The sequence below is a fragment of the Podarcis tiliguerta genome (assembly GCF_965153285.1).
Source record: "Podarcis tiliguerta genome assembly, chromosome: 18".
Classification (NCBI taxonomy): Eukaryota; Metazoa; Chordata; class Lepidosauria; order Squamata; family Lacertidae; genus Podarcis; species Podarcis tiliguerta.
The window spans coordinates 9,722,333-9,744,659 of record NC_139551.1 but is presented as its reverse complement, the minus strand read 5'-3'; the positions used below and the strand labels follow the sequence as shown (position 1 = coordinate 9,744,659).

Sequence of the window (22,327 nt, the reverse complement as noted above, 5' to 3'; positions counted from 1 at the left end):
TTCGCAGGACGAATTTGCTATGGGCTTGCTTCGCAAGACGAAAATGCCTTGCGATTCCTGGGGTTTTTTTCCCCCTCCCCCCCTTTTCCCAAGCCCCTAAGCCGCTTAACAGCTGATCGCTAAGCCGCTTAACAGCTGATCGCTAAGCCGCTTAACAGCTGATCGCTAAGCCGCTTAACAGCTGATCGCTAAGCCGCTTAACAGCTGATCCACTAAACCCGCTAAGCCGCTAATAGCCTTTTAGCAGCTAATCCGCTAATCCCTTAAGCCTTTAATAGCCGCTAAACCGCTAATAGCGCTAAGCCGCTAATGGGCTTGCTTCGCAAGACGAAAAAAACCGCAAGACGAAGAGACTCGCGGAACGGATTCTTTTCGTCTTGCGAGGCACCACTGTAGTGGTTTGCACTACACACCAAGGAAGGTAACGGCACGACAAAATGTGAAACCGTAACCATGAATTGCACACGGGTTTAAAATCCAGTTAAAACCATGTGGCTTCATTCATTTGACAAAGTGGACAGACTTGATCCAGGGAAACCAGCTTTCGATACGATACAATACGATAATCTTTATTGTCATTGTCCCATACGGAACAATGACATTGAAAAATTCTACATCAGACGTTCAAAAACCAACGAGCCTGCTATCCCAGCCTGGTTAGCCCCCTAAAAACTCTGATACCCCATAATTAAATACAATATACTCCCATAGATACTACCTTAAAAAAAGGTAAAGGGACCCCTGACCGTTAGGTCCAGGCTCGGCCGACTCTGGGGTTGCGGCGCTCATCTTGCTTTATTGGCCGTTTACCTTCCCGCTATAAAGCGGTACCTATTTATCTACTTGCACTTTGATGTGCTTTCGACCTGCTAGGTGGGCAGGAGCTGGGACCGAACAGCGGGAGCTCACCCCGCCGCGGGGATTTGAATCGCTGACCATGTGATCGGCAAGTCCTAGGCGCTGAGGTTTTACCCACAGCGCCACCCGCGTCCCATGGTAGACCCGCTGAAATGTCTAACTCCAGCCCAGTCATGTCAGTAGGTCTACAATTGGGTGAGGCCATCAGACATCAACTCCAGCGCTACCCGCGTCCCTACTTCAAAAGTTTACAAACTTAAGAAAAGGTAAAGGGACCCCTGACCGTTACGTCCAATCATGGCCGACTCTGGGGTTGCGGTGCTCATCTCGCTTTATTGGCCGAGGGAGCCGGCGTACAGCTTCCGGGTCATGTGGCCAGCATGACTAAGCCGCTTCTGGCGAACCAGAGCAGCGCACGGAAACGCCGTTTACCTTCCCGCCGGAGCGGTACCTATTTATCTACTTGCACTTTGACGTGCTTTTGAACCTGCTGGCTGGACAAACATTCCTCCCCATGTGTAAACATGTTCACCCTAGGAATGTTGTACTTGACTGCTCTTGTGTTTCACACCCCACATCTTTGATCGTCTTTGAATGTTCCCTCCAAATTTACCATCTTCTCCTGCCACACTGGGGTGGCGCACTGCAGCCTTTGAGAACCACTCTAACCACTGCACTACGCTGCCTTGTCACGTCTCTTCTTAATCTCTTGTAATAATAGACTTACAAGGGAAGGATCTCCCCCATTATATGAACAGGCCTTTCTGGATAAGCGTGGGCTGTACCTGTTGAATTGCAGCCCGTCACTGCCCCATCCCGCAACAGCGCTGACAATATCCTTTCTGATTTTGCTCGCGTCCCTGCCTTCTGGGAGCCAGGGGGACGAAGACCCTGCAGGCGAGAGGTTTGGGGGTGATGCGCCTGACGAAGGAGCAATCCTCCGCTACGAAGAGCATATCACAGGGCTGTTGGTCACCATTGCCCGTCTCCACGGCCGAATTGAGAACCTGCAGCGGAGCAAGGCCAGGTAAGTTTGTACATGTGAAAAGGATCTAGGAGTCTTGGTTGACCACAAACTTGACATGAGCCAACAGTGTGACGCGGCAGCTAAAAAAGCCAATGCAATTCTGGGCTGCATCAATAGGAGTATAGCATCTAGATCAAGGGAAGTTATAGTGCCACTGTATTCTGCCCCGGTCAGACCTCACCTGGAGTACTGTGTCCAGTTCTGGGCACCACAGTTCAAGAAGGACACTGACAAACTGGAACGTGTCCAGAGGAGGGCAACCAAAATGGTCAAAGGCCTGGAAACGATGCCTTATGAGGAACGGCTAAGGGAGCTGGGCATGTTTAGCCTGGAGAAGAGGAGGTTAAGGGGTGATATGATAACCATGTTCCAATATATAAAAGGATGTCACCTAGAGGAGAGAGAAAGGTTGTTTTCTGCTGCTCCAGAGAAGCGGACACGGAGCAATGGATCCAAACTACAAGAAAGAAGATTCCACCTCAACATTAGGAAGAACTTCCTGACAGTAAGAGCTGTTTGACAGTGGAATTTGATGCCAAGGAGTGTGGTGGAGTCTCCTTTTTTGTAGGTCTTTAAGCAGAGGCTTGACAACCATATGCCAGGAGTGCTCTGATGGTGTTTCCTGCTTGGCAGGGGGTTGGACTCGATGGCCCTTGTGGTCTCTTCCAACTCTATGATTCTATGATTCTATGATTCTAAGTTCTCCGGAAAAACAATCTCTCAAAGGACACAATCTCTCAAAGGACCTGTTGATGGCATTTTATCATTGTACTGTGGAGAGTGCATTAACTTATGGTCTGTGTGTGTGGTTTGGGAGTTGCATGGTCAGGGGAAAAACAATGCTGTCCAGGGTTGTAAAGACTGCGGAGAGAATAATTGGGTGCACTCTTCCCACCTTGGATCAAATCTACGCTTCCAGGTGCCATAAGAAAGCTGCAGAGATAGCGCAGGATAGTGCGCACCCCGGAAATTATCTCTTTCAGCTTCTGCCTTCTGGAAGAAGGTACAGGGTTATAGAGACTAGGACCAGCAGCCTGAGAAACAGTTTCAATTAAAATGTGATTTTGGTTTTAAATGCAGTGTAAGGAGTCTCTATGGGAGTATATTGTATTTAAAAATTGGGTATCAGAGTTTTTAGGGGGCTAACCAGGCTGGGATAGCTGGGATAGCAGGCTTGTTGGGTTTTGAATGTTTTATGTAGATTTTTCAATTTCGTTGTTCTGTATGGGACAATGACAATAAAGATTATCGTATTATCGTAAATCGGGCTACAGGGGGGCAATAATTCTCTCTGGCACAAAAGCCCCCTGCCTTAAAAGGATTCTCCACTCCAGGCTACTCATGGCTACTATGTTGAGGCAGCAATGCTTCTGAATATCAGTTGTTGGGAATCTGTGGAACTCCTTGCCCCATGAAGCAGTGATGGCCACTAACCTAGAATCACAGAATTGTAGAGTTGGAAGGGACCCCATGCGTCATCTGGTCCATGAAATGATGACATTATACCATTTCTAGAATAGGAGGGGAGTTGTAAGAGCAAGAACAGAAGGATTTTATTTATTTTTTTGGTTGAATCTGGACTGAAACATCCTTCCTTGCAGGGACGACGACGACCTGTGCTCTGACCTGTGCTCTGAGTACACGGCAAGTCTCCCGCGATGCTCTCTGCCGTTCCCAAATCCAGCAGCAGCCTTGCCTCCTCCGGCAGCCCAACCTGAAAGAGGTAAGGCTTTGCTGAGTCTGTGCAGGGCTATGGTCTTTCCTTCAAAGACCAAAGCAGGTTCCTTGTCCTCCTCGTTCTTGAATGAAAAGCTGAACTCACCCTGGGGTTTAAGGAGGGAGCCGTTCCTCAGCCTAGAGATGGTAGGAGATTGCAGTCAAATGTAATTGTGCTCAAGTACTAGTTAGTGCAGGGACGCAGGTGGCGCTGTGGGTTAAACCACAGAGCCTAGGACTTGCCGATCAGAAGGTCGGTGGTTCGAATCCCCGTGACAGGGTGAGCTCCCGTTGCTCGGTCCCTGCTCCTGCCAACCTAGCAGTTCGAAAGCACGTCAAAGTGCAAGTAGATAAATAGGTACCGCTCCGGCGGGAAAGTAAACGGCGTTTCCGTGCGCTGCTCTGCTTCGCCAGAAGCGGCTTAGTCATGCTGGCCACATGACCAGCATGACATGGCTGTACGCCGGCTTCCTCGGCCAGTAAAGCGAGATGAGCGCTGCAACCCCAGAGTCCGTCATTACTGGACCTAATGGTCAGGGGTCCCTTTACCTTTACCTTACTAGTTAGTGCATGAAGGGGTTAAGACCAGAGAGGTCTGCTCCTAGATGCAGCTTGGTCACACCCCCTTACTTCCAGGAGGGAGGAAGTGAAGCTTCAACTTTTTCCTTTCCTCTTCTCGCCGTGCAATTCACCAGGATGGATGAATCTGAACTGGATGTGGGTCCAAAAAGAAGATGGCATTGGTGCCGGGGGTATCTCCCTTGGCAGGGCTGGCATTCTAGGTCTGAGGAGCCACCACTGAGAATGCCCTGGGGGGGGATTATGTTATGTTGTAAATAAAATTCCAATAAAAATTAAAATTAAAAAAAGAGGAAGAATGGATGCCTTTTTTCGGGCTACTTAAAGAAATATTACAGCATGACGAATTCGCGAGCAGGATTTGAGCTTTGAGCAGCAGAAGCGATTAGAGTATAATATTGTGGCCATGATTTGATAGCTAGAAGGGAGAAGAGGAAGAAACAACAACTCAGTGGAAAACAGGGTGGGAATTTGATAAAAATAAGAAAATACAAAATTGCGTTCTGGCTGCATATGTTAAAAATGTTTAAACTTAGTAAAATATAATTGGAAAAAGAATACTTTTTATTATTTTTAAACACCCATTCCCTCCTCCCGTATCTTTTCCAGGCGACCTCTTCCTCGATGTCCACAAGGCCGTCACGTCCCTGGAGAACACCGTCCTTGCCCACCGAAGCCGCCTCCCCTGCGCCAAGGCAGAGCTGGAAGGATGCCTGGAGCCTGCAGAGGTTGGCAAAGCCACATTCCTCCTCCTCCTGGGGGCAGGGGCTGTTTGCCAGCCTGAGGGGTCCACCTTCTCTTTCAGGGGAGGGGTGAGAGGGCATCACCAAAGGCCAGCACCCGTTTGGTGTCCCTGAGGGGGTTGAAAGGTTATTGGAAGTTCTTTCTAGTCAGTACCATAATAATTATGCTTATTTGTCGGCAGTTTGCAGAAACCAATTACAGTCGTGCCTCGCAAGACGAAATTAATTCGTTCTGCGAGTTTTTTCTTGAGCGAGTTTTTTCGTCTTGCGAAGCACCACGGCGGGGAGGGGCAGGGAGAAGCAGGGCAGCTGCCGCAGCCGGTCCTTGGACTCACCCGCGCCTTGTGGCCACCGCGCGACGCGGCTGCTGGAGGGCGGCGGGGCTCAGGAGCGCGACTCCGGCTGCAACGCTGGCTGCTGGCGGCAACGGCTCCTGAGGGGAGCGCGCGAGGGCGGTGGGCAGCGGCGCGAGGCAGCCGGAAGGTCGGCCATCAGCCGGAAGGTGGGAGGGAGCCGGAGGAGCAGGGAAGCGAGCGTGCGTGCGTGCAGTGACCGTTGCCATGACAGGAGAGGCAGGGCTGTTTCGTCTAGCGAAGCAAGCCCTTAGGAAAATCCGTCTTGCGAAGCACCTCAGAAAACGAAAAAGCCCTTCCGTCTAGCGAGTTTTTCGTCTTCTGAGGCATTCGTCTTGCGGGGTACCACTGTATCTCCAATTGTGGCGGCCTTGAGTTTACAGTTTGGGCTCCATGGCTACAGTTTCGGAGTCTCCAGTTTGGGAGACTCTCTGCAGCCGCCACCTGGGCTTGCTTGTCAACAGTTCTGATACTCTCAGTTCAGATATAAACAAATCAAAGCGGCTACCAAATGGTTTTCCAAACCAGCTGTTTTTTAAGTAGTAGCCTTTCTGGGTTGTTGTTGTTGTTCAGTCGTTTAGTCGTGTCCGCCTCTTCGTGACCCCCTGGACCAGAGCACGCCAGGCACTCCTGTCTTCCACTGCCTCCCGCAGTTTGGTCAAACTCATGTTCGTAGCTTTGAGAACACTGTCCAACCATCTCGTCCTCCGTCGTCCCCTTCTCCTTGTGCCCTCCATCTTTCCCAACATCAGGGTCTTTTCCAGGGAGTCTTCTCTTCTCATGAGGTGGCCAAAGTATTGGAGCCTCAGCTTCAGGATCTGTCCTTCCAGTGAGCACTCAGGGCTGATTTCCTTCAGAATGGAGAGGTTTGATCTTCTTGCAGTCCATGGGACTCTCAAGAGTCTCCTTCAGCACCAGAATTTAAAAGCATCCATTCTTCGGCGATCAGCCTTCTTTATGGTCCAGCTCTCACTTCCATACATCACTACTGGGAAAACCAGAGCTTTAACTATACGGACCTTTGTCGACAAGGTGGTGTCTCTGCTTTTTAAGATGCTGTCTAGGTTTGTCATTGCTTTTCTCCCAGGCGTCTTTTAATTTTGTGACTGCTGTCACCATCTGCAGTGATCATGGAGCCCAAGAAAGTAAAATCTCTCACTTTACCAAATATAACTGGGAATCCAAATTCCAAGAAATGGAACATTAAAGGCTTATCTCCCCCTGGGGCTGTTTAATTAATCCATATGTTGATTCAACCAGCTGGTCAGACTTAGCTAAGTTACCTTCACTTCTCAATGGCTGCTTGCAGACTACGTCGCTCCCCTCCACCATAAATCTCAGACAAACATCCAACGTTCTTTGGCGTCTCCAGGCAGAAGAATAGCTTTTGCTGGGTTTCAGGGGTGGCGGCCAAAGGCAGGGGACTATCTCGGGTGTCAACAATTGCCGTCCAGCCGTTTTGGGTGGCTTCAGCCTCAAAGGATGGGAGGATGCTTAAAATGCCATCCGGCAATTCCTGGAGTCCTTATCTGGCTGGGATACAAGCTTGTTTTCCGGGAGTGTATCTTTTCACCTTAATATTTTTTAAAACTCCTACTCACTCTGCTGAGGCTAACAGTAGACTTGCTTCAGGCACCATCTTCTAACCCATGAGAGTCAAAGTCAACATTCTTCCTAAATTGTGGTGCCCAGAACTGGATACCGTATTCCAGGTGTGGTCTGACCAAGGCAGAACAGAGTAGGATCATTACTTAACTTGATCTGGACACTAGACTTCTGTGGATGCAGCTTAGAATAGCGTTAGCCATTTTTGCTGCTGCATCACATGGTGGGCTCATGTTCAGCTTGTGGTCCACCAAGCAAGGGTGGAGGAAGGGGGGTGCGTTGGGTGCGGTCTGCCCTGGGTGTCACCACTGAGGGGGGTGACAAAATGTCAGGTGGCACTCACTGTGCAGCCTGCAGCTTGCCCAAGCCATGCGTCTCTCCTGAGAGAGACTTGGCGGCTTGGGTGCTCGCAGGCTCCACGTTGCCCAAAGGGTCCACCTGCTGCCTCCCCCCCGCCAGCTGTAGGGCAGCTGAGTGGGAGGAGGGAGGCAGGCTCTGGAGGCCCCACGGTGCGCCCTGCCCTTGCCCCACCCCTATGGGCAGCTTGCCCTGCTCCTGGGTGGGCCACCCCAGGAGCCCGAGCTGTTTCCTCCACCGTTGCCACCAAGACCCCTAGATCCTTTTCACATGTACTGCTGGTAAGCCAGCTCCAATTTGTGAAGTTGGTTCTTCCTGCCTAAGGACCCTCACAGCCTAGGACCCTCGTACCTACGGGACTGCCTCACCTGGTCTGCTCCGCGGAGGACCTTAAGGTCCATAAATAGCAACACCCTAGTGGTCCCGGGCCCTAAGGAACTCAGATTAGTCTCAACCAGAGCCAGGGCCTTTTCAACACTGGCCCCGGCCTGGTGGAACGCTCTGCCTCATGAGACCAGGGCCCTGCAGGATCTGATTTCTTTCCGCAGGGCCTGTAAAACATTGTTGTTCCGCCTGGCCTTCGGCTTGGAATTAACTTAATCCCCTTCCCCTCTTTCCTTTCTTCTTCTGTGATGGAGCTCCTGTTTGGGGACTTCCCTGGCTTTTTTCTGGCCCACGTAGGACCAGTCTGGATAGCTGGCCTTGGTAAAGATTTGACGTTTTCATCCCCAAAAAGTTTTCGATTTGAGTTTCTACTGAACTGAAGCTGCATTTTAATGTTGTATTTTAATCTTGTTTTTAAGTTGTATTTTAATCGATTGTTTTATACCTGGTGTTAGCCGCCCTGAGCCCGGTCTTGGTGGCTTCTTCTTCTTCTTCTTCTTCTTCTTCTTCTTCTTCTTCTTCTTCTTCGTCTGGAAACCAAGCCTGATGAGGAAAGGTTGAGGGAATTGGGGGATGTTTAGCCTGGAAAAGAGGAGACTGAGAGGAGATATGTGAGCCATCTTCAAATATCTCAAGGGCTGCCAAATTTAGGAGGGAACAAGCTAGTTTTCTCCTGCTCCGGAGGGTAGGACTCGAACCCATGTCCCCCAGTGACAAAGAAAGGAGATTCCAACCAAACACATGGAATAACTTTCTGACAGTAAGAGCTTTTCTACTGTGGAAAGGAGGCGGTGGGTTCTCGTTCCTTAGAGGTTTTTAAGCAGAGGTTGGATGGTCATCTGTCTGGGATGCTTTAGCTGAGAGTCCAGCATTGCAGGGGGTTGGTCTGGATGACCCTCAGGGGTCCCTTCTCGCTCTACAGTTCTATGCTGTATTCTACGTTTCTGAGCACAATTCAAAGTGTTGGTGTTGACCTTTAAAGCCCTAAACGGCCTCGGTCCAGTATATCTGAAGGAGCATCTCCACCCCCATCGTTCTGCCTGGACACTGAGATCCAGTGCCAAGGGCCTTCTGGCAGTTCCCTCACTGCAAGAAGCAAAGCTACAGAGAACCAGGCAGAGGGCCTTCTCGGTGGTGGCACCCGCCCTGTGGAACGCCCTCCCATCAGATGTCAAAGAGATAAATAACTACCTGACACTTAGAAGAAGTTTTAAATGTGTGACATTTTAATGTATTTTTAATCTTTGTTGGAAGCTACCCAGAGTGGCTGGGGAAACCCAGCCAGATGGGTGGGGTACAAATAATAAATGATGATGATGATGATGATGCATTCTAATTTCCCAGGGCCTGGAAGAAAGCCTGAGGAGATTCCAAGGAAGCGAGAAAGATCCCTGGCCCCAGCCGGACCCAGAAGCCCAGATGTCTGGAGCAGGGTTCCTGGCAGATGGAATGAGCATCTACGAGAGAGAAATCGCCTTGTACGAAGAGCGCAATGCCGTGCTCCGTGAAGAGCTGGAAGGCAGGGATGGCGAACTCAACAGATCAAAAGCTGCCCTCTGCACTTACCAGGAAGAGAGGGATAAACTACAGAAGAAGGTGCGGTCCAGCTTTGAGTTCATTCCTCCGCATTCCCACATCCGTTCGAGAATTCTCTTTTATTTTTATATAACAAGTTAATTTCGACTTTACTACCTATTTCCTTTGACGTTTTGGCTTCCCACCTTTGAAGTTAATCTGTTAAAATCTGTGGAGCTCCCTCCTGTTCAGATGTCCAGGAGATAAAGAACTACACAACTTTTAGAAGACATCTGAAAGCAGCCCCGTATAGGGAAGTTATTCATGTTTGATGTTTTATTATGTTTTTATATGTGCTGGAAGCTGCCCAGAGTAACTGGGGAAAGCCAGCCAGATAGATGGGGTATTAATAATAATAATAATAATAATAATAATAATAATAACTCCCATGCTGTTTTTATTCCCACCCTTTTCCTACTCCATTATATAGCATGCTTTTACCTGTTACAGATTTCCTCTATTGCAATTATTTTTATCCTTTCCTATCCGCTGCCCCCCCTTCAATAAAGAGCTCATCACATTGACCTCTTACTCTCACACAGTCCATCAATTTTAAGCGCCATTCTTCCTGCGCTGAGATTCCTCCTTCTTTTAATTTCTATGCATATAGGATTCTGGTTGCTGTTGCTGCGTAGGCAAATAATTTAATCATCATTTTTGGTACTCCTCCTCCTTCTGGTTGCAGACTCTTCCGGTCATGTCGGCTAGCTCCGAAAAATCCATCATCTTCATCTGCCATTCCTCCACTGTTGGTAGAATCATAGAATCAGTTGGAAGAGACCACAAGGGCCATGAGTGCAACCCCCTGCCAAGCAGGAAACACCATCAGAGCACTCCTGACATATGGTTGTCAAACCTCTGCTTAAAGACCTCCAAAGGAGGAGACTCCACCACACTCCTTGGCAGCAAATTCCACTGTCGAACAGCTCTTACTGTCAGGAAGTTCTTCCTAATGTTGAGGTGGAATCTTCTTTCTTGTAGTTGGGATCCATTGCTCCGTGTCCGCTTCTCTGGAGCAGCAGAAAACAACCTTTCTCCCTCCTCTATGTGACATCCTTTTATATATTTGAACATGGCTATCATATCACCCCTTAACCTCCTCTTCTCCAGGCTAAACATGCCCAGCTCCCTTAGCTGTTCCTCATAAGGCATCGTTTCCAGGCCTTTGACCATTTTGGTTGCCCTCCTCTGGACACGTTCCAGTTTGTCAGTGTCCTTCTTGAACTGTACTCCAGGTGAGGTCTGACCAGAGCAGAATACAGTGGCACTATTACTTCCCTTGATCTAGATGCTATACTCCTATTGATGCAGCCCAGAATTGCATTGGCTTTTTTAGCTGCCGTGTCACACTGTTGGCTCATGTCAAGTTTGTGGTCAACCAAGACTCCTAGATCCTTTTCACATGTACTGCTCTCAAGCCAGGTGTCACCCATCTTGTATTTGTGCCTCTCATTTATTTTTTGCCCAAGTGCAATACTTTACATTTGTCCCTGTTAAAATTCATCTTGTTTGTTTTGGCCCAGTTCTCTAATCTGTCAAGGTCGTTTTGAAGTGTGATCCTGTCCTCTGGGGTGTTAGCCACCCCTCCCAGTTTGGTGTCATCTGCAAATTTGATCAGGATGCCCTTGAGTCCATCATCCAAGTCGTTGATAAAGATGTTGAATAAGACCGGGCCCAAGACAGAAATCTTTGCTAATTTTACAGGGGTTAAGTACCATCTGTACGCCATTTTCATAACATTTTCAACATTTTCTTCATCTCATTATGTATCCTTTCCCAAAAGCCCTTGTATTCCGTTCTGTTTTTTAAAAGTTCTCGCAAAAACGGTACCATCAAGTTACCTCCCTGTCTCTTTAGCCTCTCCAAATGCCTCGCGATGCCGCAGAGCAATGCGAGGTGTTGGGGCGACTGAGGTAGCGCAGCGATGCGCATGGTGAGTGTTTGTCTTGTGTTTCCCTCCAGGTCAAAGATCTCCAAGGGGCCCTCTCCAAGATGGAAGCACTTCCCTACGGAGCCACCAGCCCGGTCAGGCAGAAAGAGTCCTTGGGATTCCAGGTGAGTGTTTTGGCATCAAGGAATGGCATATACAGTGGGCACTCAGGTTGTGAATGTGATCCGTGTGGGAAGCACGTTTGCAACCTGCAGCACCACATCTGCTCATGCGCAGGTCATGATTTGGTGGTAAATCAAGTCAAATTTCACTGTCCTGCAGGGCTGCAGTCTGTCGGAGCGATCTCCCCCTCTTCCCCTGCTTCCGAGGGGGGGTTCAATAGGCTTGGATGACAAATTTATTCCCTTGATTAAACACTTTTCAAAGGCTCCAGTTCTGTCGCTTTTGCCTCAATCTTTCTACAAAGTGGAAGGTGGGCTTCCTGTTTTAACCTTCCATGCAGATGCCAAATTCCAATAATTTATAATCCAGTTTTCGTTACTTACGAAGTTTCTTTATGACCAAATGTTCACAGGAAAAGTTGGCGCTTCCTGACAATAGCTGTGCGGCTTCACTCTCCGAAAGCAGCGTTCGATTCGAGGTGCCGCGCCACTCACCCCACATTGCTCCGGAGACCCCGAACCAAGGTCTCCCCGTGAGTAGGGGAGGCGCTGATGGCACTAGCCGAACCCCAAGTCCACGGTCTTCCTCCGACCGTGGTTTTTTGCGGGTCTCCGCCTCGCCGTGGCGGTCAGACCCTTCTTTTCAGAGAGCGGTCTCCTCCGAGACGGAGGAAATCCGCCATTGCCAGGCGCACCAACCCGGAAGCTCCGATTTAGCACTTCTGCACATGTGCAAGCGCCAAAACCCGGAAGTAACTCGTTCCAGTACTTCTGGGTTTGGCGCGGTGCGCAACCCGAAATCGTACAACCCAAAGCGTCTGTAACCCGAGGTATGACTGTATTGATGGTCACCAATTCAGGCAGCTTAAAAGAGAACCTTCCTCACTAGACTCTGCATCATTGCTGGGACTCGGGTGGCGCTGTGGTCCAAACCTCTGAGCCTCTTGGGCTTGCCGATTGGAAGGTCGGCGGTTCAAATCCCCATGACGGAGTGAGCTCCCATTGCTCTGTCCCAGCTCCTGCCAACCTAACAGTTCAAAAGCATGCCAGTACAAGTAGATAAATAGGTATCTTAGCGGCGGGAAGGTAAACAGTGTTTCTGTGTGCTCTGCTTTCCATCACGGTGTCCCATTGCGCCAGAAGCAGCTTAGTCCTGCTGGCCACATGACCCAGAAAATTGTCTGCGGACAAACGTCAGCTCCCTCGGACTGAAGCAAGATGAGCGCCGCAACCCCAGAGTCGCCTTTGACTGGACTTAACCGTACAGAGGTCCTTTGCCTTACGCCACTGCTCTCTCATGAAACTAGAACTTGCAGACAACTAAAAATAGTCAGGACGGGCAGAAGAAAGGACTGGGAACTATAGTTTGCTCAGAGTGCGTTGTCAGGAGAATCCAGTTCCCCTCAGAGAAATGCAGTTTCATGAGTGGTTTAACTATCAGTCCCTCTTTCTCAGGGGAAACCTGTGAATTGTAGCTGTCTTGGCTCCATAGGGTCTCCTAAGAACTTTCAGCAGCCTGAACAAACTACAGTTTCCAGGGTTCTCTGGGGGAAGCCCTCGCTGGTTAAAGCAGCGTGATGATACTTTACAGATCAAGGGCAAACAGATTCTAAGGAAATTCAGAAAAAAAAGATGTAAATTTGTTTTTTTAAAAAAATAATATTTATTGGAAATTTAAAGTTACAAGTAAAAAGAAGAAAGAAAAATAAGAAAGGCGAAAAGACAGAATTAACAATACAATAAAAAGAAGGTAAAAAAATACCAAACATACAATACACCAAAATCAAAAACAAGAACAAAAGAACAAATTTAAAAACAAATCCAATATTTCCATATCCTTATCTTCCTTAACTTATTTCCTCGACCTCCTCACACCTCCCTCTTTCGTATTCTAATTATTAATTATCTCAGCAAATCCTTTCCATCTTTCACTGTATTCTGTCCTTTAATTGTCTTAATTTATTTTGACCTTATCTTACCATAAAAAGAAAAAACCCTAGAACTTAAAAAAATATTTATACATAACTCCTTATAACATTTCTACTAAAGCCTAATAGTTTCATTCCAAGATTTTCCTAACATTAATTTTACAATACTTCTCTAAATGAATTTTTAAAATTTCTGCCAAACTTCATCCACCATCTCTTCTTCCTGGTCCCGAGTTCTGTCAGTCCTTTCTGTCTGCTTAAAAAATGTAAATTTGTTTATGTACGCCACAAGGGCTGCGAGAATACTCCTGGCCCAGAAATGGAAGCAGCAGGAACTTCTTACATTGGAAGATTGGCAGATAAAGATGGTCGAATATGTGGAGATGGCAAAGCCGACAGGGAAGATCCAGAATCGGTGAGACGAACTGTTTCAGAAGGACTGGCTTGAGAGCAGTACATGTGAAAAGGATCTAGGAGTCTTGGTTGACCACAAACTTGACATGAGCCAACAGTGTGACGCGGCAGCTAAAAAAGCCAATGCAATTCTGGGCTGCATCAATAGGAGTATAGCATCTAGATCAAGGGAAGTAATAGTGCCACTGTCTTCTGCTCTGGTCAGACCTCACCTGGAGTACTGTGTCCAGTTCTGGGCACCACAGTTCAAGAAGGACACTGACAAACTGGAACGTGTCCAGAGGAGGGCAACCAAAATGGTCAAAGGCCTGGAAACGATGCCTTATGAGGAACGGCTAAGGGAGCTGGGCATGTTTAGCCTGGAGAAGAGGAGGTTAAGGGGTGATAGGATAGCCATGTTCAAATATATAAAAGGATGTCACATAGAGGAGGGAGAAAGGTTGTTTTCTGCTGCTCCAGAGAAGCGGACACGGAGCAATGGATCCAAACTACAAGAAAGAAGATTCCACCTAAACATTAGGAAGAACTTCCTGACAGTAAGAGCTGTTTGACAGTGGAATTTGCTGCCAAGGAGTGTGGTGGAGTCTCCTTCTTTGGAGGTCTTTAAGCAGAGGCTTGACAACCATATGTCAGGAGTGCTCTGATGGTGTTTCCTGCTTGGCAGGGGGTCGGACTCGATGGCCCTTGGGGTCTCTTCCAACTCTAGGATTCTATGACTGGAGCAAATTTATATTTTATATGAAAGAAAACTGTAAACATTTGAAAACGTTTGTAGGTTTGAATTGAAATGCTTTGTCATGTGAAAATAAGGAACCGATTTACATATAAGGAGGTAATTTTTATAAAAAAAGAAGATTTAAAGTTAAAAAGTGGCTATAGAAATGCGAGAATTTATTAAAAGATGTTTGGAAGTCAGAAAGAGGGAGGGAAGGAAGTCGATGCTCTGTTTGAGCAATGCTTTATGTTATAGATTTGTGTCATGATATGTAGTTAAATGGGGACGCAGGTGGCGCTGTGGGTTAAACCACAGAGCCTCGGGCTTGCCGATCAGAAGGTCAGTGGTTAGAATCCCCGCAATGACGGGTGAGCTCCCGTTGCTCTGTCCCTACTCCTGCCAACCTAGCAGTTTGAAAGCACGTCAAAGTGCAAGTAGATAAATAGGTACCACTCCGGCGGGAAGGTAAACGGCGTTTCGTGTGCTGCTCTGGTTCGCCAGAAGCGGCTTAGTCATGCTGGCCACATGACCCAGAAGCTGTACACCGGCTCCCTCGGCCAATAAAGCGAGATGAGCGCCGTAACCCCAGAGTCGGTCACGACTGGACCTAATGGTCAGGGGTCCCTTTACCTTTACCTTATGTAATTAAAAAAAGAGCAAACAGATTCTAGAGCTCCCTTCCCTTCCTGCTGTACATATTTACTCTTTCTTTTTGAATATATATCACAAAGAGGACTCTGCCTCAAGCTGTCTTCCTTTGCCCTGCAGGGCCCACTCGTGGCAGCCCCAAACTTTGCCTGCTGTTTCCGAGGCGCCCCCAGCGACCACCCCGCCTGCTGCCTGCACCCTGGGCAAGGCCCACCTTCTGAGGAGACCCCCGCGAAAGGCATGGAAGATCAAAGGCAGGAGCTGTGTGGGTAAGGGTGCCTCGACTATTCTCTCTCGCTTTCTTTTTTAAAATCATTTTATTTATGTATTGTAATTGTAATTGTAATGTATGTTTTGTTAAACTTTTTATTGTTTTTCCTTTTCCCTTTTCCTTTTTTCTGTAATTTTTAAACTTCTAATAAATATCATTAAAAAAAAAAAGAGTTTGCTATTAGCGGGAGCTGCGGGGACAGCAGAATTGTGTTGAGTGTCTGCTTCTCCCCCATCCAGATTCACCGAGAAGCTCCAAGGCCTCAACCAGCTCCTCACAGCGACGCTGCAGGAGTCTAAGGGCGACATGGAGGGCATCAGTTTGCTGCTGGGGCAACGGGAATCTGAGGAGACCGCCCTGCGCTTGGCTGTCCGGTGCAGGTGAGCCCAGAGGTGTCGGCGACGGAGCATGCGCTTTTCAAAACGGCTTGCAAAATCGTTATTTGTTTTGTGAAATTTGTGGAGCGGCTGGAGGCAAGGGAATGGTGGGAGACCCCCAAGGGAAGAAAGCTCAAAGCCTGGGGAGGCGTGGCAAGTCAGTGGTCAAAGGTGTGGGATGTGAAACACAAGAGCAGTCAAGTACAACATTCCTAGAGCGAACAGGTTTACACATGGGAAGGAATGTTTGTCCAGCCAGCAGGTAAACTTCCTGTTTCCTTCTGGGCTGGGACAGACTTCCTCTGCATGTGACTACAGGTGGGCGTGGCCTCACCTGTGCAGGTAACGACAAAAGCACAGGGCAGGGCAGCCATCTCTCTCTCTATGACTACATGCATCGAAGAAGCAACATCTGCTTAGCCAAAGATGCCCTCTTGGCCAAGAGAGGACAAAGGGACTGTCTCTTTATGGGATAGTTTCCAGGTGTGTGTTACCTTTCTAAGCTAAGTCTGCCTTCTGGGATCCGATTGTGAACAGAATGTGAGTGAGTAAACTCTTTTTATACTTTTATAGAAGACTGTGTCATGTCTTATCTTTTATGAGGGAATAAGGGGAAAATACCGAAACAGTTATCATAGAGTCTTTAGTGAGCCTGAGCAAACGCATCCGCTGTAAGTTTAAAAAGGGGAATGTTACTCTGTTACTCTGTGAACTTGTTAACACAAGCTGGAAAGGCTATAATCAGACAATATATCCTATCCTGCATCCCTGAACATTCCCACAAGAGGGAGAAGATTGGGGAGACGAGGTGTCAGAAGCTGAAGAGGCGGGGAGAGTCTGTGACAGAGAGCAGTGCAGAATCAGAGGTGGAAGCTGAAGGAGAGGAAGAGGAGTTTGTGGCTATAAGCCATTAATAAACCTTATTCTTCGTGAATTTGTCCAATCCTCTTTTAATGGCAAGCTGGCGGCCACTGTTGAAGGGGAGGAAGGTCATAGATGTCTCCCCCTCCTGCTGCAACAAGCTCCCCTCCCCACTAGTCTCCCAGAACCAGGAGAGACGTGAAAAGGGCGGAGGAGAGGTTGGTTTTGTGCAGGCACAGTCTCCGATTGCTTGGGGAAACGCCCAGAAAGCAGGGAGCTTAGATGGCTGTGGGGAGGTGGGGACTTTCAGCAACTGATCCATTGGGCAAGAAAAACCTCCTGAGCAGACCTTGTTTCCTCTAATAAAGAGCTGACTTCAATTTATTGCTGGAGTGCTCCTGACAGAGCCGCTCGCTGGTCAAGGAAGACCCACAAAAAACCCTCAAAGCAGTTTGCAGGAAAGGTAGAACCAAGGAGAGACCAAATATCAGAATTTTACAAGTTGCTTGGGTGCTTTGCAAATTAATCCACGGATCTTTGCATTTCCTGGATTTTTCAGTGAACGCTGCTTGGAGGCCTATGAGGCACTGCTATCCTTGACAGCAACAAAACTACACCCGGAAACAGAGGAAGGAGGAGAGGATGGAGGCCTGTGCCATGCAGGTGAGTCACCGTGGAGGTTTTTGATGCTCTCTTTCAAAAGTTTAAGGTAAAGGTAAAGGTACCCCTGCCCGTACGGGCCAGGCTTGACAGACTCTAGGGTTGTGCGCCCATCTCACTCAAGAGGCCGGGAGCCAGCGCTGTCCGCAGACACTTCCGGGTCACGTGGCCAGTGTGACGAAGCTGCTCTGGCGAACCGGCACCAGGGCAGCACACGGAAACGCCGTTTACCTTCCCGCTATAAAGCGGTACCTATTTATCTACTTGCACTTAAGGGTGCTTTCGACCTGCTAGGTGGGCAGGAGCTGGGACCGAATGGCGGGAGCTCACCCCGCCGTGGGGATTCGAACCGCCGACCATGCGATCGGCAAGTCCTAGGCGCTGAGGTTTTACCCACAGCGACACCCGTGACCCTACTTCAAAAGTTTACAAACTTAATAAAAGGTAAAGGGACCCCTGACCATTAGGTCCAGTCGTGGCCGACTCTGGGGTTGCGGCGCTCATCTTGCTTTATTGGCCGAGGGAGCCAGTGTACAGCTTCCGGGTCATGTGGCCAGCGGGACTAAGCCGCTTCTGGCAAACCAGAGCAGCTCATGGAAACGCCGTTTACCTTCCTGCCGGAGCGGTACCTATTTATCTACTTGCACTTTGACGTGCTTTCGAACTGCTAGGTTGGCAGGAGCAGGGACTGAGCAACGGGAGCTCACCCCGTCGCAGGGATTCGAACCACCAACCTTCTGATCGGCAAGCCCTAGGCTCTGTGGTTTAACCCACAGCGCCACCCGCGTCCCTTTAAACTTAAACTTAATACACAATACTGTTTTCCAATTAATACTCATTTATCAAATGACTTCCCCTCTCCCTTCTCCATGGTTTCCCCATATTTTCTAATATTGCCGCATCTTATAATTATGCTATGCCCTGTCCTTTCCACTTGTTCCCAGATATTTTTTCTGCTTTTCTTCATTCAAATCCTACTTGCATTTTTACATGTGTACAATAAACTTATTCTACAAAATAATACAATAAACTTATTCTACAAAAAGGTCCCAATCCTTCTTAAAAACTGTCTCTTCTGGGCCTCTAATTTTCATGGTTAAATTTGTCAATTCGGCATATTCCATCAATTTTAACGGCCACTCTCCTTTTGTTGGTAGCACCTCATATCGCCATTTCTGCAGACCCTACAAGGGTCCCTATTTTCCAAGGACACCCCTGATTTAGAAAAGCCGTCCCGGTTTCTGATTTGATCCCAGAATGTCCCCCTTTTCCTTAGAATATTCCTGTTTCACTGGAGAAATATTGGAGGGTATGGAGTTATCCAACCCCTGAGCCGTCTGAAGGCAATCCTGTATAGGGAAGTTTAAATTTATTTATTTTAGTGTTTTATTATGTTTTTATATACAGTGGTGCCTCGCAAGACGAAAAGAATCCGTTCCGCGAGTCTCTTCGTCTTGCGAAGCAAGCCCATTAGCGGATTAGCGCTATTAGCGCTAATAGCGGTTTAGCGGCTATTAGCGGCTATTAAAGGCTTAAGGGATTAGCAGATTAGCTGCGAAAAGGCTATTAGCGGCTATTAAAGGCTTAAGGGATTAGCGGATTAGCTGCTAAAAGGCTATTAGCAGCTATTAAAGGCTTAAGGGATTAGCGGATTAGCTGCGAAAAGGCTATTAGCGGCTATTAAAGGCTTAAGGGATTAGCGGATTAGCTGCGAAAAGGCTATTAGCAGCTATTAAAGGCTTAAGGGATTAGCGGATTAGCTGCGAAAAGGCTATTAGCGGCTTAGATCAGCTGTTAAGCGGCTTAGTGAACAGCTGTTAAGCGGCTTAGGGGCTTGGGAAAAAGGGGGGGAGTTAAAAAAAACCCCAGGAATCGCAAGGCATTTTCGTCTTGCGAAGCAAGCCCATAGCAAATTCGTTTTGCGAAGCACCTCCAAAACGGAAAACCCTTTTCGTCTAGCGGGTTTTCCGTCTTGCGAGGCATTCGTCTTGCGGGGCACCACTGTATGTTGTAAGCTGCCCAGAGTGGCTGGGGCAACCCAGTCCGATGAGTGGGGTATAAATAGCAAAATCATTATGGAATGGGATGTCCCTATTCTCATTGGAGAAGTGTTGGAGGGTATGTTTCTGCACATATACCGTAGCACCTGTTTTCAATGTTCTCACCTTACCTGTACAGGCGTCCATTGTATGTTGACAGAAGCGGTACCATAACACTGTAAACTGTCATGCCTCCCCCCACAAAAGTCCTGGGAACTGTAGTGAGTTAATGGCGCAGAGGGTTGTTAGGAGACCCCCCCCCCCCCAGAGCTACAGTTCCCGGCGCTCCCTGCAAACAGGGATTGATGGTTAAACCGCCATGAGGACTGGAAACTTGTGCAAGCCAAGGCAGCCTCCTGTATCCAGAAACATCTGCTTCCTGGCTCTCTAACGAATTTTTGGAGGGCAGCTGTCGACGTAAAACGCTTAACCCTCTTTCCGCCCTTCTTCCCTATCGCAGGGCGGTTGTCGGAGGTGAAATTGGCAGTGTTGGGCGAGGCCTATCGGTCTCTGCGACGTTGCGGCAAGGATGTTTCTGGGAGGCCTGGTCTCAGCTGCTTGGAGCAGAGGTGAGGAAAAGGGAGCTCAGATAATCAGCCTTGCATGGGATGGTGAGGAAGGAGAATGAGCTGCGAGGCAAATCATTATTATTTATTAAATTTGATGAAACTTGGTCCTCCTCCTTTCTGTACATAAGGGAAATAGATAACAAATTTCCCCCATGAATTTCCAGGCCCTTGATCATCTTGGACACTTTCCAGCTTGTCAACATCCTTCTTAAATTGTGGTGCCCAGAACTGGACAGAGTATTCAAGATGTGGTTTGACCGAGGCAGAATAGAGTGGGACTATGACTTCCCTTGATCTAGACGCTAGACTTCTGTAGATGCAGCCTAGAATAGCGTTAGCTTTTTATTTTTACTGCTGTATCACCCTGTTGAGCTCGAACCCATGGCTTCAAGCTGCGAGAAAGGAGAGTCCAACTCAACATCAGGAATAGCTTTCTGGCAGTAAGAGCTCTCTGACAGTGGAATGGTTTGCCTTGGAAGGCTGTGGATTCTCTTTCCAGCGGTTCTCAACCAGGTGTTGTTGGACTACAACTCCCATCATCCCTGAGCTCTGGCCTTGCTAGCTAGGGGTGATGGGAGTTGTAGTCCAACAACATCTGGGGACCCACAGGCTGAGAACCGCTTAAACAGAGGTTGGATGGAACCAGGGAACCAGGCAGAGGGCCTTCTCGGTAGTGGCACCCGCACTGTGGAACGCCCTCCCACCAAATGTCAAAGAGAAAAATAACTACCAAACTTTTAGAAGACACCTGAAGGCGGCCCTGTTTAAGGAAGCTTTTAATGTTTAATAGGTTATTGTATTTTAATACTCTGTTGGAAGCTGCCCAGAGTGGCTGGAGAAACCCAGCCAAATGGGTGGGGTATAAATAAAAAATTATTATTATATTACAGTGGTGCCTCGCAAGACGAAATTAATTCGTTCTGCGAGTTTTTTTGTCTTGTGAATTTTTCGTCTTGCGAAGCACGGTTTCCCATAGGAAATGCATTGACGGTTTCCCATAGGAATGCATTGACGGTTTTAAGAAAAGGCACAAGACGTTTTCGTCTTACGAAGCAAGCCCATAGGGAAATTCGTCTTGCGAAGCAACTCAAAAAACAAAAAAACTCTTTCGTCTTGCGAGTTTTTCGTCTTGCGAGGCATTCGTCTTGCGAGGTACCACTGTGTAATGGTTCTAGGGGTTCTCGTGCGTAAGTTGCCGCCACTCCTGGCTAGGTTACCTGGTTGAACCCTTTCTGTCTGGACAGCCTCAAGTTTCGTGGCTGCCTCAGTCGCTGGCAGAATCCGTCAGTGGGCGTTTCTTGAACCCCTTCCAGCATAAAAGCTGTTTGACGCCCAGTCTCCTCCTACTCTCCCTGCGCGGAAGTCTTCCGCGCAGGGAGGGTGTGGGCAGCGGAGTACCCGTACTCTCTCCGCTGGTCTCCGGCGAGGAGTCCTGGAGCCACCTCTCCGATTCCCCCATCTGCCCCCCTTCTCCACTGGTGTTACGCTGATTTCCTTCCCCAGCGGATGGGCTGCCTCTCTCCGTACTGGGACCCTCTCCGGCATCCCTCTGGAGCCTCCTCTCCAGACACACTGTATTATTATTATCCGTCCAGGATGCTTTAGCTGAGATTCCTGCACTGCAGCGTCTCTTCCAACTCTACAATTCGATGATTCTAAGTGCAGAACCTGACATGTGTCCTGGCTGAAATTCATTTTGTTGGTTTGCATGCAGTTCTCCAATCTGTGGAAGCCATCTTGAATTCTGATTCTGTCTTCTGTGGCCCTGAGAGTCCTGGGCTCAATCTGTAATTGTCTGGGGCTGGTGAGAGTTATAGCTTGAAATATTTAGAGGGTGCCAGGTCGCGGGAACCTGATTCTCCCCCCCTTTCCCATTCAGGTTCTCAGAGCTGCGCCGTTCGGAAGAGGGCGACAGAAAGGTGTTGCGGGGATATATTCGGCGCCTGAGAGAGGAACAGGCCTCCCTGAAGCTCCCGCCCTGCCGGCCACCTCCCGGGCCCGATTCTGCCGCAGCCAGAATCACCTCCCGGATCGGGACCAAGGTGGCCGCGGTCCAGAAAGCCTTGCGGGAGACACTTCCCTCCGAGGCAGCTCAACCCAGGATGGAGAAGACACGTTTGCTGCAGGAGTTGCAGGAGGCGAGGGTGAGCGACGGGAGATTTGGAAACTCTTGTGCAAAATAGTCCACAATAAGTTTCTAGTCCTTAGTGGTTTAAACCCATCGTGTCTCAGCCAAGTCTGATAATTTTTTCAGCCTTTCCCCCCATAGCAGGTGGGGCTGAATCTCTCCTCCTGCCCTGAACCCTTGGCCTCCCTGGCGGCAAGTCAGTAGGTCCAGCCCCCAATCCGGCGTCAAGACACGAGTCCAAAGTCCAAAGCAAAGCAGATCCTGGAGCATTCAAGACAAGATCCATCAGCGTGGGGCAACTGAGCAGACACAGCCCCTCCATTCTGCTCCCTTTTGTACAGACATAGCCAAACTCGGCCCTCCAGATGTTTTGAGACTACAATTCCCATCATCCCTGACCACTGGTCCTGTTAGAAAGGGAGGATGCTCCCAAAACATCTGGAGGGCCGAGTTTGCCTATGCCTGCTT

At 48.6% G+C, this 22,327-nt stretch overlaps 1 protein-coding gene across 2 annotated transcripts in view; it reads left to right on the top strand.

Annotated features, from left to right (window-relative positions):
* The window catches only part of USHBP1 (USH1 protein network component harmonin binding protein 1), a 35,150-nt gene that overhangs the window by 3,786 nt on the left and 9,037 nt on the right, over positions 1 to 22,327 (top strand). The window contains exons 2-11 of one of the 2 annotated variants that reach the window (XM_083421492.1): positions 1,733 to 1,885; positions 3,487 to 3,608; positions 4,790 to 4,908; positions 8,967 to 9,218; positions 11,160 to 11,252; positions 15,075 to 15,223; positions 15,465 to 15,605; positions 17,023 to 17,126; positions 19,623 to 19,731; positions 21,611 to 21,875. In XM_083421492.1, the coding sequence (XP_083277618.1) occupies positions 1,733 to 1,885; positions 3,487 to 3,608; positions 4,790 to 4,908; positions 8,967 to 9,218; positions 11,160 to 11,252; positions 15,075 to 15,223; positions 15,465 to 15,605; positions 17,023 to 17,126; positions 19,623 to 19,731; positions 21,611 to 21,875 (1,507 nt within the window). The remainder of the gene's footprint in view (positions 1 to 1,732; positions 1,886 to 3,486; positions 3,609 to 4,789; positions 4,909 to 8,966; positions 9,219 to 11,159; positions 11,253 to 15,074; positions 15,224 to 15,464; positions 15,606 to 17,022; positions 17,127 to 19,622; positions 19,732 to 21,610; positions 21,876 to 22,327) is intronic. The other variant, XM_083421493.1, reaches the window with a different exon arrangement.